The sequence below is a fragment of the Equus quagga genome, chromosome 17 (assembly GCF_021613505.1).
Source record: "Equus quagga isolate Etosha38 chromosome 17, UCLA_HA_Equagga_1.0, whole genome shotgun sequence".
Classification (NCBI taxonomy): domain Eukaryota; kingdom Metazoa; phylum Chordata; class Mammalia; order Perissodactyla; family Equidae; genus Equus; species Equus quagga.
In genome coordinates, this window is record NC_060283.1 from 36,574,023 (window position 1) to 36,586,794 (window position 12,772).

The 12,772-nt window shown below is 45.0% G+C and overlaps 1 protein-coding gene across 4 annotated transcripts in view; it reads left to right on the plus strand.

The window, feature by feature from the left end:
- Nucleotides 1–12,772, plus strand: part of IQCA1 (IQ motif containing with AAA domain 1) — a 157,975-nt gene that overhangs the window by 101,606 nt on the left and 43,597 nt on the right. For all 4 annotated transcript variants that reach the window (XM_046644268.1, XM_046644267.1, XM_046644269.1 and 1 more), the window contains exons 12-13: nucleotides 2,023–2,081; nucleotides 5,128–5,210. In XM_046644268.1, coding sequence (XP_046500224.1) covers nucleotides 2,023–2,081; nucleotides 5,128–5,210 — 142 coding nt within the window. The remainder of the gene's footprint in view (nucleotides 1–2,022; nucleotides 2,082–5,127; nucleotides 5,211–12,772) is intronic.

Sequence of the window (12,772 nt, forward strand, 5' to 3'; positions counted from 1 at the left end):
GTCTTCACTGGGACACATGTCTTCACAGGGACACCTGTCTTCACAGGAACACATGTCTTCACAGGGACACCTGTCTTCCTTTGGTGAAGGAAGCCCTCAGGGTTGTGGGCTTATAAATGGGGTAAAGTCAACAGTCTAAACTAACCATCCCCACCCCTCATCATTGCAGATTCCTATGACCCGAGCCCCACCCAGTGGATGACAACTCTCAGAGGAGCCAGTGAGGGCGCCCCAGATACCCAGTCCTCTCTCCCTGTAGGCAGCTCTGTAGGGGAGGCCAGTAGCAACGAGCAAGTTCTTTGTGACTGGGGTAACCAGAGCGGAAGGAAGCCGGCGAATTGAACTTTAAGCTGCCACCACTCCATGTCACAGTGGTTTTGAGTAGCCGGTTGGCTCCCAATATCCAAAGTTTGTTTCCTAGGACTCCTCCTTCCACTTTCATCCCAAGCCAGTCCTGCCATTTGGGCCAGGATGCTCAAGGTAGAGGGCAGAGACAGCAATTGCACACATGGGCATTTATCCCAGAGAAACAAGACTTGCACGCACGCGCACACACACCCACACACACACACACGCGCGTTTATAGTGCCTTAATCAATTCAGCCCCAAACTGAAAACAGCAATAAAAAAGGATCTCTCAATACACACGATGACCTGGATAAATTTCCTGAGAATTACGATGAGTGAAAAGCAAAAGAGTTGCATCCTATGTGATTCTGTTGATAGAACATTCTTGAAAGGACAAAATTTAGGGGCTGGCCCAGTGGTGTAGTGTTCCCACATGTTCTGCTTTGGCGGCCCAGGGTTCACAGGTTCGAATCCCGGGCACAGACCTGGCCATCAGGCTATGCTGTGGCGGCGTCCCACATAAAATAGAGGAAGACTGGCACAGATGTTAGCTCAGGGCCAATCTTCCTCACCAAAAAAAAAATTTAATATTTAAAAAACTGAAAAGCATGCATGAATTATAGCTGCTGTGTGGAACCACATAAGTGAGTGTTGCAATCATAGTATTGAGTGAAAGAAGCCAGACACAAAAGAGTTTAAATTGCATGATTCCATGTGCAAGAACAGGCACTGTGAATCTACAGTCAGAATAGTGGTCACCTACAGACTGGAAAGCAGCATGAGAAAGAGTTCAGAGGTGATGAAAATGTCTTGAAAATGTGTTCTCTGTTTTGAACTGGGTGTGGTTACATGGTTATATGTAAAAATTAAATGTAAACATTAATCAGCCTGTACGCGGGTATACTTTGCTGTACCCAAATTATACAACAGTAAAAGAATGAATGAATAATGAATGAATGAATGAGGAGATGGACATGGAGGAGGAGCGTAAAGAAAGGGTCAGTCCTGTGTGACGGGGAGCACGCGTCGTCTGTGGAGGCCTGAGATGGAAGATGAGCCGGGAAGGGAAGATGGAGGCCAGGCTGGAAAGACTTTCTACACCCATGTGGGGGAATTTTCACTTTGTCCTGCAGGCACTGGGGAGCTACTCATGTATGTTTTAAACAGAACAGTGAAGCAATCAGCACGGTTTGAAAGATCGCATCCAAGCTTGTCCCTCAAGCTGTCACAAACATCTGACGGCAAAGACCTTTGGGAACCGGATTTGGGGCCAGATGCTAACAGAGGGAGGTGATCGGGTACCAAGGGCCAGCGCAGCTTCATTGCCCATGCACATGGCTCTCTCATCCTTCGTAATACACTGTGCCAGAGCCCAGAAAAATAGAACCAGAGTGCTCAGGGCTGGATAGACATTAGGTCCTGTGCAGGTGTCACAGTGGTGACCTCATTTTCTATCCACCCGGGGACACGTCCACATAAGCAACTTGGGACTTTCCAGGCCAATCCCTACATTCATGGAAACGTTGCAACTCCATGATCAGTGTACCACAGTTGACTTCTCATCTCCTATTCCTCCCCCACCCACCACCAAAAATCAGCTTCCTTCTCTAAGTTCTAGAGCTAATTTGCTCACTTGTTTTTACTAAATTGTTGGTGATTTCCATTTTCTTCCAGAAAAGCAAAGGGAAGAAAGGGAAAAAGGGGAAGAAGGATAAAGATCTGACGGCTGACAGGTGAGAGGGCACCTGGTTGGCTGGAATGCACGTGAGAAGGGGAGGGCATCCCAGAGCAGAGCACAGGACACGGTCTAAGTCCTCGGCCTTGGCCTGGGAAAGACACCTCTTCCTGGTACACTACACCCCTGTCATCCTCGAAGTGTCAAGGGGGCTGTGCTGGACCACTCTGCTGCCTGTACAAAGCACAGCCTCCTAGGCTGGAGAGATGCTCGCCAAGAGGAGGGGCCCAGAAGGCAAGCTTGGGCCCCATCTTTTCTGAGATCATGTGACTCCTTTTAAGTTTCAACATTCATGGGGTTCTTATGAAATTGCTTAAGAAGTAGCATCTTAATCCAGCTTTTGAGGAGGCTAAGACTGAGTTCCTTGAGGGCAGAGACAGTACCCATTTACCTTCTCGTCCGTAGCTCGGCCCACTGAGGTGCTTCATGAATGCCCATTGGAGGAAAGATAAGGCTGAGTCTCAAAAGGGCTATTTCCATTTCCTTGAGCTGAATTGGCTGAACTTTGATACTAATGAATAATTTTAAATGCTCATTTTTTTTAAGCTGAGATGGCCCTCCGGTGCCTTAACATTGGAAATAAATAGGACCTAGGTTTTCAGATATTTTCAAGGAATTTAAATAAAATCCCTAATAAAGAATGTCAGTACTCATTTGGAATGTATGCCTCCCTTCCCGTGGGTTTGTTAATGGACATCATGTGTTGCTCCCCTGTTTTGGGGTGTCCCCGAGCCCCCCCTGGGCCCCAGTGATACATTCCCAAACTCTGGTTGAGAGAAGATCCACGGGAGAGGAAGCCAGCTGGGAAGTGTCCACAGGGGAAGAGGCGCCCAGAGCACCCCAGAACTAGTGCACGTGCCTAGCAGCATGCCTTGGCAAGAAGCCTCTGGAAAGACAGCCTGACAGGATGAGGGCTTTGGCTGTGGAGAGAGCAGGATACCACAGGATATGACTCGAAGACAGTGGGTCTCCTCACTTGAGGTCCCGTTGTTTGGGGAAAGGTTCAGGGTCAAGATGCTGTGGCTGACCGCTGCCTAAGAGGGGCCGGCGCAGCATTCTGAGGCCCGGGAGCCCGTTCCTGGGGAGGCACCCACCCACCCATGCACCAACACTCACGCCTCCTGGGGATACAAGGAGCATCAGAGTCCCTTCCGTGAAGATGGTCCAGCTCACGCATGCACACAGCACCACGGGCATCTTTGGGTAGCTTTTAAATGCCACTTTTCTTCTTTGTTCTCACTTTAGTCCCCAAACCAAGTACAGTCCTTTAGATGAAGAAGACCATGCTAAGTGTCTTATCCAATGAGAACCCAGAGCCAAAATCAAATCTACCAATAAAACCTAACCGCTAAGTTAAAATTATTCATTCACATTTGCTTGCGTTTAAAGTATCGCTTTACCGAATAAAATGCTGCTTTAGCAATATAGATCCCACACGTGTGGTTCATGGACAATATCCATTAAACATTGAGTATATTCTTGGCATATGTTTCTTTACAGTTGAGCTATCATAAATGGGCTGCAAGCAATAGTCTAGTGAAATGAAGAGAGACCAGCAGTATTTCGTTCACATTTATGCCCCGAAGTATAGAAATACCTGGTCCTCTCCTTCCAATTTTCATTTTAATTCTAAAGACTCTGTGTCGCTAGACTGGGGCTAGTTCTCTGCCAAGCACTGGAACACAACTTCTGTTTCTCTCATCAAGTTGATATAAACTGTAAACCAGTATTTTTATCATAGTTCAAGGTAGTCTTAAAGTTGAAAATGGTGTATACCATAACAAGAGTTCATTTCATTGGAAAGATCCAAATATAAGGTTTGTGTTCCGGGCTTCATGGTATATTTGGTTTTGGTCATTTTAGAGGATCCTCTTCAACTTTATGTTAATATTTTATGCATCCATTATATGTTTATATTAAATAAGTATTCAAGTTAAAACACTACAGTTGATATTTCCTCGAAGTAAGTCAGATACTGTTACCCCAAATTCCATTACAATGAAAGCATTCTTAGTTCTCAGCAGAGGGCACACTATTTTAAATATATTTGATAGAATAAAATTCCAGTCAATCAAAGACTGGGGCCATTGGATTAACATTTGTCCCGATGGTCTTTGGCTTGAATCTGACTGTTGTTCTTGAGTCTCTTTTAATCACACTAACCTGGATCATAGAACAGTCAAAGAAGTGATTAAATACAGTTATATTTACAATTCTTCAGTCTAAAGAAAGACGAGGGTAGAAGCAAAGAATAAGGCCCACAGAAAAGAAAAAGACAAAACATCTCAAAGGACTATTCTGAACAATATTTGAGCTTGACCTCTCTGAATTCCTGCCAGCCAAGCCCTTGTTAGTTTCATTGGGGGTTTCATTCATTAAATGGGATACAGTCTCCATTTTTCCCTCAGTTAGTATAAATTACCAGTGTGCTGGCTCTATGCCCAAGGTCCTCTTAGAGAAGTGGTTTTGACGTCTGTAAACACTATGGAGAAGTATAACATCCTCCTAAAAATCATCATGCTGGCAACCTTAGACTTTCTATCTTCCATGTCAGAATTAATTCCAATATAAGCCTTTGTTCTTTCTAGATATTTCTTTTAAATCATTATGCTATTGGGTTAAAAGGAAACATCAATTTCACAAAGGATTAATGATCTACTACGGCTTGCAGATGCTCACTGAATATATAATTATGGGCCCACTGCGTTACTGCTATTGGGTAATTTCTACTTCATATTTGCGCCATCATGAAGACTGATGAAAGGGCAGACTGGAGGAGCTATAGCGGGTCTCAGATGCCCAAAGATATAATTCTTATTAACGAGAAATATCAGATACACACATGGATGAGTGGAAGTATTGTTTTTAAAAAGCCTAATTTTTCCCCCAATTGTAGAAGCACTTCAAAAGTCGATTTATTTGCATATATTCAAATGTACTTTGAAATAGATCTTGTTAAAGTTCACCGCGTATGTGACGATTCACAGAAATACTGTTGATCTTATGTGCATGCTCATGGAATAGCTGGTCTGCTTTGTCCCCAGGACCACTGAGTCTCTGTATAAGGAACTGGTCGAAGAAGGGTTGCTGATCCAGGCCCTGAAAGTCAACCTCTCTGATTACATTGGTAAAGTACACAAAGAACCATTCATGTGTGCGTCACATATGTCACCCCTTGGGTTTTGAAGTCCCAACAGCTGGAAATATGCTTCATTTGGGTTTGGTCCAAACCAAAGCCTGGCCCATAGGGGCTTGTAGTAAATGTGTGTTGGGTTGAATTGATTTGAATTCATTCTGTGCTGCAAACTAATGAGTCCAACTCTCTCCCCTAATGGGGTAGAATCAAGTCTTCGAACCAACTAGCAAGTTCCTTGGGGCGTTCTTTCTGGCATAAGCTTAACTGAGGAAGTGAAGACTTGTACATGCTTTCATATTTAAACAAAATGCCCTAGGGGGAAGCACCTGGTCCTTCGACAACACACGGTCCTCACAGGTGCAATTCCTTCCAGAAGGGGCCATCACAGAAGTAGTTGGGAGGATGGAGGTGGGGACATTTGCAATCACCATCTTCAACTCATGTTTTTCTCTTAATTTTTGAAAAACAACATGATGACCTGAAAACACACTTAAAGCTTAAAATTCCTGATACCACCCTAATGTGGGTATCACTTTCACTTTCACGCATCTACAGGGAGCAAGGACATTCTCCTACATTACCACAAAAGGGTAATCACCCTCAGAAAATCTAACATGAATATCATACTATTACCTAATATCTCATTAATCGATTTCCCCAATAGTCCTAATAATGTCCTTTATAGCTTTGTCTTTCTCAGCCCAAAATCCAATCAAGGATTGTGGATGTGATGGTCAAATTTTTTAGTCTCCTTTCATTCCTCTGATCTAGAACAATTCCCAGCCTTTTTCAGTCTTTCACAACATTGACATTTTTAAAGAGTCTGAGCTGTTTTACGACTGTCCTTCAACTGAACTGGTTTGATGGTTTCCTCATAACTTGATTCAGGTTAAACGTTTTTGACGGGAAAGCTACATAGGTGATATTTGTCCTTCTCAGCGTTTCACACTGGGGACACACGATGCCACTTAATCCCATCGCTCGTGATGTTAAGTTTAATCACTGGTGAAGGAGCTTCTCCATTGTAAAGCTTCACTTTCCCCTTTGTAATTAATGAATAGTCTGTGGGGGATACAGGACCTGGAGATTCTGTTCCCAAGTGTCTTAAAGGCTTTAATATCCACTGATGGTTTTTGCTGCATGGATTATGGCTACGGTGGCTGTAAGTGGGAATGTTCTCCCATCCCTTCTGTATTTATTAGGTACCATTCTTCTAGGAAGAGATTTCCCTCCCACCCTCCTTTTAAAATTGTCATGGAGTCAGGATTCTCCCCTTTTTGTATTGTGTTATCATCCATTTCCATCTTATTCATCCTGTTTACATTGACCCAGTTTTGGCCTTTGGGAGCAAGAAGGCTGACATTACCCTTGATCAAAAAATAATTACTTTAATCCCTTTAAAACAAAACCACATTTCCTTCTTGAGGGCTTGGAGGAGCCTTGATATTTCCTATTAATATAAATATATATTGGAATATATATGGAGTTTCTGTTTACCTTATGTGCTTCTTGTTCAAGTACTTTAGGGTTTTCTTCTGGATCCCCTTGATTATGTTCTGTTAATTCTGTTAATATGAAAAAATGACGTTTTTAACAGAATGCTGTCTCTTTACTTGTGGTTGGCGTCTGTGAGTGCTCTACTCTTTGTCTCCATTCTCCTTTCATAACCTGTTTTGCTCATCGCTGAATTCCTACTGTTTAGCACAGTGCCTGGCACATGGTAGAGTCTCAGAAACATTGATGGACATGTTTCTCATCTTCTTATTAATTTCTTATCCTTCTTGGACTTTTTCAATGATCTCTCTGTCCATTTCCAGGCAGCATCTTTAAGATGCCTGAGGTCAAAGGGAATTGAGTCAGCCACTTAAGAGTGGCCGCCAATGAAAATGACCCAGTCTAACAAAACTAGTCAAATTGCCACAAGGGCTGGCTCCCTTTGGTCTTTTCCAAGTTTTCCTTATTTTTTCCCAGTTAAGGTCCTTAGCTTGAAAGATGGCAGTGGATCTCCCCAAACCCCCACGTAAAAATAAACACAGCAACTAGATAGCAAAAACCAAACGCATGGACAACATTTTCACCAAAACAGAATGACAAGGCTTCCCCTCAAACCCCAAAGTGCAAGCCACTGGGGACACAGAACAAAAGAACTGCAAAATAACCAGCAAACACTCCCTGGACAGTACGGAAGGCTGAGGGGGAGCAGCAGCTGAAACTGGGAGGGGTTTGCCCCTCGTCAGTAGCAGATGGATGCAAAGGGATGAAATGAGGAAATACGAAGGGGCGAGAACAGGCTCATCTCTGCACCCTCTTGAAAGTGACCTTCCACGCTCCTTTCCAAGCCAGGGCCTCCCACTGGGAAGGAACTCTTGGGAGTAGGATCGCAACTAAACAGAGCAGGGACAACAGAGATGAAAGAGAGCGGAGGTCCAGAAAACATTGGGAAAGGGGACCAGAGCCGGGACATCTAAGAAAGCAAACTTTACCATATATGAAACAACAGAAGTCGGGGCTCTCTGAAATTTAAAAAGCCCCCCCCCCCAGCCAAAGTTTCTTCTAAAAGTATGGGACTATTAACTCTCATAAATTTAAGCAATGGAAAAGTTCAACATCAAAAGCCATGCAAAGTTTCCATAAAAAAAGAAAGAATAAAGAACAAATTAACATCACAAAAAGATATGCCCGTAAAGCAGACCAACTCTTTCAAACCAAGCTAATACATATTAAGGAAATTATAGATCTGTAAGCATCTTCCGGAAGAATCTACTAAGAATGAACTATAGACAACCAAAAATGACTAGAGACGTTAACGCAAGGACTGGTGGTAAGCATTCAATATATACCTACTCATAAAGCTAAGACTAACTGAGGGCTGCACGGGAGCATGGAATAGGTAATGGCTCCATGCTCGGACAATGTAGATATAGTTCAACCACCAAAAATAAGGAGAGAAGAATTAGCACAAACACAAAGTATCACCATTTTCAGTTATCCTAAGTGGTATTGATAGTGTTGGGTTTGTTATTATGAGGTTGTGTGTGTGTGCATGGAGTGTAGTAAATATGAAAAAAAAATGTGAGATAAAGCAAATGGGAAATTATGGGCTACTCTATCATCCCCCTTGTCCTTGGAGATGAATATTCTCCTGTGTGCGAGAATGGAGATAAAGATGTAATAGGAAAGGAGTTAAGTAAAAACTTAGAATCCTGAATTTGAACTGGAAATTCCAGTTTCAACTCGTGAGGTATTTTATCACACACACACGCACATGCACTGGTGGTGTGCTGATCCCGGCTCCCGGGAGCTGCTTGTTAACTTTCTTAGGAATTTTGTAAGGTGGTTGTGGTGCACACCACGGCGTATGTTTCCTAACTCTGTCCATTGAAAATTCCTACAAATAACGACCAACCCAATAGCCATGAGCATTCCTAGCTCCAAGATCATGATGTTAAAATATGATTTCCCACTCAAAGAAATCAGTTTCTTGGAGAAATGCCTGGTTTGAGACAGGGACAGGAAATGTCAAGCGCTGCCTGGAATGAACATCCCATCATATCAGATAGCAAGGAAGCTTTCAAAGATGGCTAGATTCATGGCAAAAAAGACTCAGGAGCCAAAAAGACGAAGCTCCCTCTGGCCAGAGATGGAATATTTTGAGCTCTGGTAAGGCTGAGAAATGCAATGGATTGAAATCCACAAAATATGTTTTTATTCACAAGTTCATAATGATAGAAAAATACTAGCTGGTCATCTTTGGAAGATGACAAGAAATGGGTTCATCGTCTTGAAAACCAGTAAGTAAAAAGAGTCAAGAATTTGTCCTGCCTTGCCTATGGGAACTATACCAAGTAACCACAGCGTAGATGAGGGACATATTTCTTTTTTAAATGAGTTCTAATAAGTGAAAATGAAAAAAATAGAATTAGGACATCGCCACGTTGCTGCCTCCAGTGGATCTGGGCAAAGGTCATCCAAGGCTGCTAATGTCACAAAAGAGTCAAAACTAGATATTATGTGCCTTCCAATGTGAAAATTCAGTACGTCCTATAGTCTTGTCAAAGGGCAGGCCTCTGGATCCAGCTGCCAATTTGCAGGATATGCAGAGAAACATGGTGGGCCCCTCCACAGGAATGCAGGCAACCAAATCCAGGCTGTAGGAGATGCTAGAGGTCAAACACCTGGGTTCTTCCGTAGATAGATTGTACTGGAAAAGAGAGAGAGAGAGGGAACCTGAAGGTTAAAATAGACTCAGAAGGCAGACTATAGTTTCTAAGCCTGCTCCCTCAGTGATAGCTCAATGAAGAAATACAAGGCAGAGATTGCCATAAATGTGGGACTCTTGTGACTGAGGGCAGAAGGGAGAGAGCTGTGACTGAGACCAGGTATGGGCGGGGGGCGGGGAGTTGTTTCTAGGGTGGCTTAAAATGTGATTTCATAACCTGGCCAGTGGTTACAAGTGTGTCCATCTTACAGTAATTCACTAAGCTACACATTTATCTCGTGGTTTTCTGTATCAATGTTTTATTTTATGGTGAAAGGGGATTTTTAAAAAGATCCTTAGCTTGGGTTCTCAAATAGGTGGTCAGTATGCCCTCATTCAGCTTCTGGTGTTGGCTGCTTGTGTGTCCCGCCAGGGTCTTCAGACTGAACTCTGCCTTGGGGTCCTGGGTGGAAGGGACGCCCACACACACACACACACACACACACACACACACACCTGTGTGATCACAGCACTGCAGCATCGTTTTCCTCGCTATTTCTCCCAAGGATGCTGTTGTCTGTCCTGTGCCAGAGGCCGTCTGAACCTGCATTGTATTCATAGCTGCAGTGTTCTCCTTAATCACTCTAAGGATGGTAAACAGTTCTTTCCTAACTGTAACAATTTATCATACAGATTATATGAAAGTCTTACGTGCTCAGGTAAAGCCTTATCCAACTATTTTTTTGACCCTCGACTTGTCTCCTGGCACATATGTTTCCACATCCTTCCTTAATCTGGGTTCGTTCATCTTGGCCGAACTGAGCTACATCAAGGCCCTTTGACAACCCCATCCTTGACTCCCCGCCCTCGGATTTGGCACTGAAGACCCGTCTTTCTCTGGAAGGGAGCTTCGATGTCTGGGCAGTCATTTGATTATTGACTGCTGGCTCCCCTAACCCATTTCTGATTCTGGAACAGACCACCCCAAGCCTGCAGGTCCCCTTCTCCAGCCTGGAGTGTAGACTTCCCGAATGAGGGAGGCCTTCTCTAATCCAGGGAGTCCAGGGAAGCTGTAAAGCTCCCCGCCTGCCTCTGGAAAAGCCTCTGTTCTCAACCCTCACGTCGGCGGGGCCTCATCTTGTCTTAGAAGAGAATTAACAAGAGAGGGATCCAGGCAGCCCCCTCCCCCTCAGGTTCCCTGATTTTAATATTATTTGCTTAGTTTCTCCTTAATGCTTTTACGTACAGCCCAGCTGCTCTCTGCACCACCCTCTCGACTTGTCCGTGGGCCACAGCTCCTAAAGCTGACGACTTGGAGCTCTGTTGTCCTGCACCCAGACAAGGAGGGGAGGGTGGGTGTTGGCTGCGCTTCCCCAGCTCCTCATGCAGGTGGGGACGGAGCACCAAGCCTCAGACACAGAACTCAGCCACTTGGTTTGGACCTTTTCCACTGGGCCAGGGATTCTGTATTCAGATCCAGGCCCACTCAACACCCCAGGGACACAAATTTGTTTTGGGCGGTTATGATTCGTAACTCCACTCTCCTTTAAACACCACTCAAACCCAGCAGTCGTTAGAATCACGCAGGTTAGGGCTGAAAGAGGCTGGGGAGAGCAGGAAACCGAAGCTCTGAGACACCGAGCTTGTGACCGTCGGATTCCCCCACGCCCAGCCCTCACCCCTGCGCTACCCACCCCTATTCCTTGCTCTGCTCCTGCACCCCCCGCCCCCCCCAGCTCCCAGCGCTGGCCCTCTGCCCAAAAGCAAGCTCCTGCCGTAGCCTCAACGGCACGAGGAATGGCACATTTCCTTATTCTTTAAGTCATCTTCATTTGGCTTCACAACTCCTAAACTGCCGAGGTTGTTCAGGAATAATCCTCCTTACGAGCCCCACCCCTGCCCCCAGGAATCACTCAGATCCTCAGTTCCCATGCAGTGCCACGGTGCTGGGGAGATATTCTGGGCACTGGTGCCCGTGAAGACCCCACAGTGCCCCGGCCTGCAGGGGCCACTCATGTCCGCCCCGGATTCTCCCTCAGTAAGGAGCACTCTCCCCTACGCCCTCATCCTCCTGCCGCCAGAGCACAGACCCGATGCCCGCAGCTCAAGGACCCACCCCCCAGCTCTCTCTCCCCAGGCTGGGAGAAGGTCTCCTCCCTCCCACCTTCTGAAGGATGCTGGTCCTTTACTTAATCTTTCTATGCCTCAGTTTCCACAATTGTTAGATAGTAACAACTACTGCCTCATTAAATTGCTGTGAATATTTCGTTAGTTAGGCGCTGAGGCCCTCCAGGCCATGCTTGGCACAGAGCTCGCTATGGTCCCTGCGTTGCTGGCGGCGGTGTTCTCTCCCAGTCTTCGGCACAATTGGGGTTTGCCGATGACAGACAGTTCCTCTGTGCACCACCCTCCCTGTCCGCTTCACAGAAGCACAAAGCACCAAGAGGCCCAGCCACTGCATAAGGGGAAAATACAAGGAGAACAAACAAAAATTAACATTCCCCTAAATTATCGCACCCAGCCGTGGTTCGGTAACTCTGCGTTTGGTGGGAACACTGACCCCTGGTTAGTGTTTCCCACATTCTCTTTGGCATTCAGAGCATGCCCTAAGGACAAGAAGATGCAACAGGTTCCCAGAGGTCCCCTCTTGGAGGATATGACTATGTATTTACATATGAAAAAATGACCAAAGCTTCAGAAGATGTGAATGTCCCACCACTTGCATAATCTTGGCGGAGCTGTCATAAGAAAAAGTCAGCCTGGTATAGTCTCTGTTGACCTCATCTGGAAACTGGGTCGCCTGCATCCAACTTAAAGTTAATAAACAAGTCCAGACACCCGGACTTTAACCATCATAGTCCATTGCCGTCTTTGTCATTGGAAGACGATGCTAAGTCATTCCAGTGCAGAGGAGGGCCGAGGACGTCCTGGCTATGGGGGGAGGCGCAAAGATCGCCGAGCATCGTCTGTCTTCTTAGGGCCTCGTGTATTCTCTCACATATTTTCTTTGAGTAATTTATTAAAGAAACTAGTATTTTTTTTTTTGCAAATCGCTCTGTTCTTCATTTTCTTTTCAATGCTGGGTGGGATAAAAGAGAAATATTAAAGGATGATTCCACCTTTATTTCTCAAATATTTTTTATTTCTCATTATTTTTTAACTGTGCTTCTATGCCCCTTTTCTCTTCAATTATTTTACTAATTCTGTATTAGTTTGCTAGGGCCACTGTGATAAGTATCGCGAACCAAGGGGCTTAAAGAGCAGAAATTTGTGCTCTCACAGTCCTGGAGGGCAGAAGTCCAAGATCAAGGTTGCAAGTCTGGTTCCTTCCGCCGGCACCAAGGGAGAAGCTGTT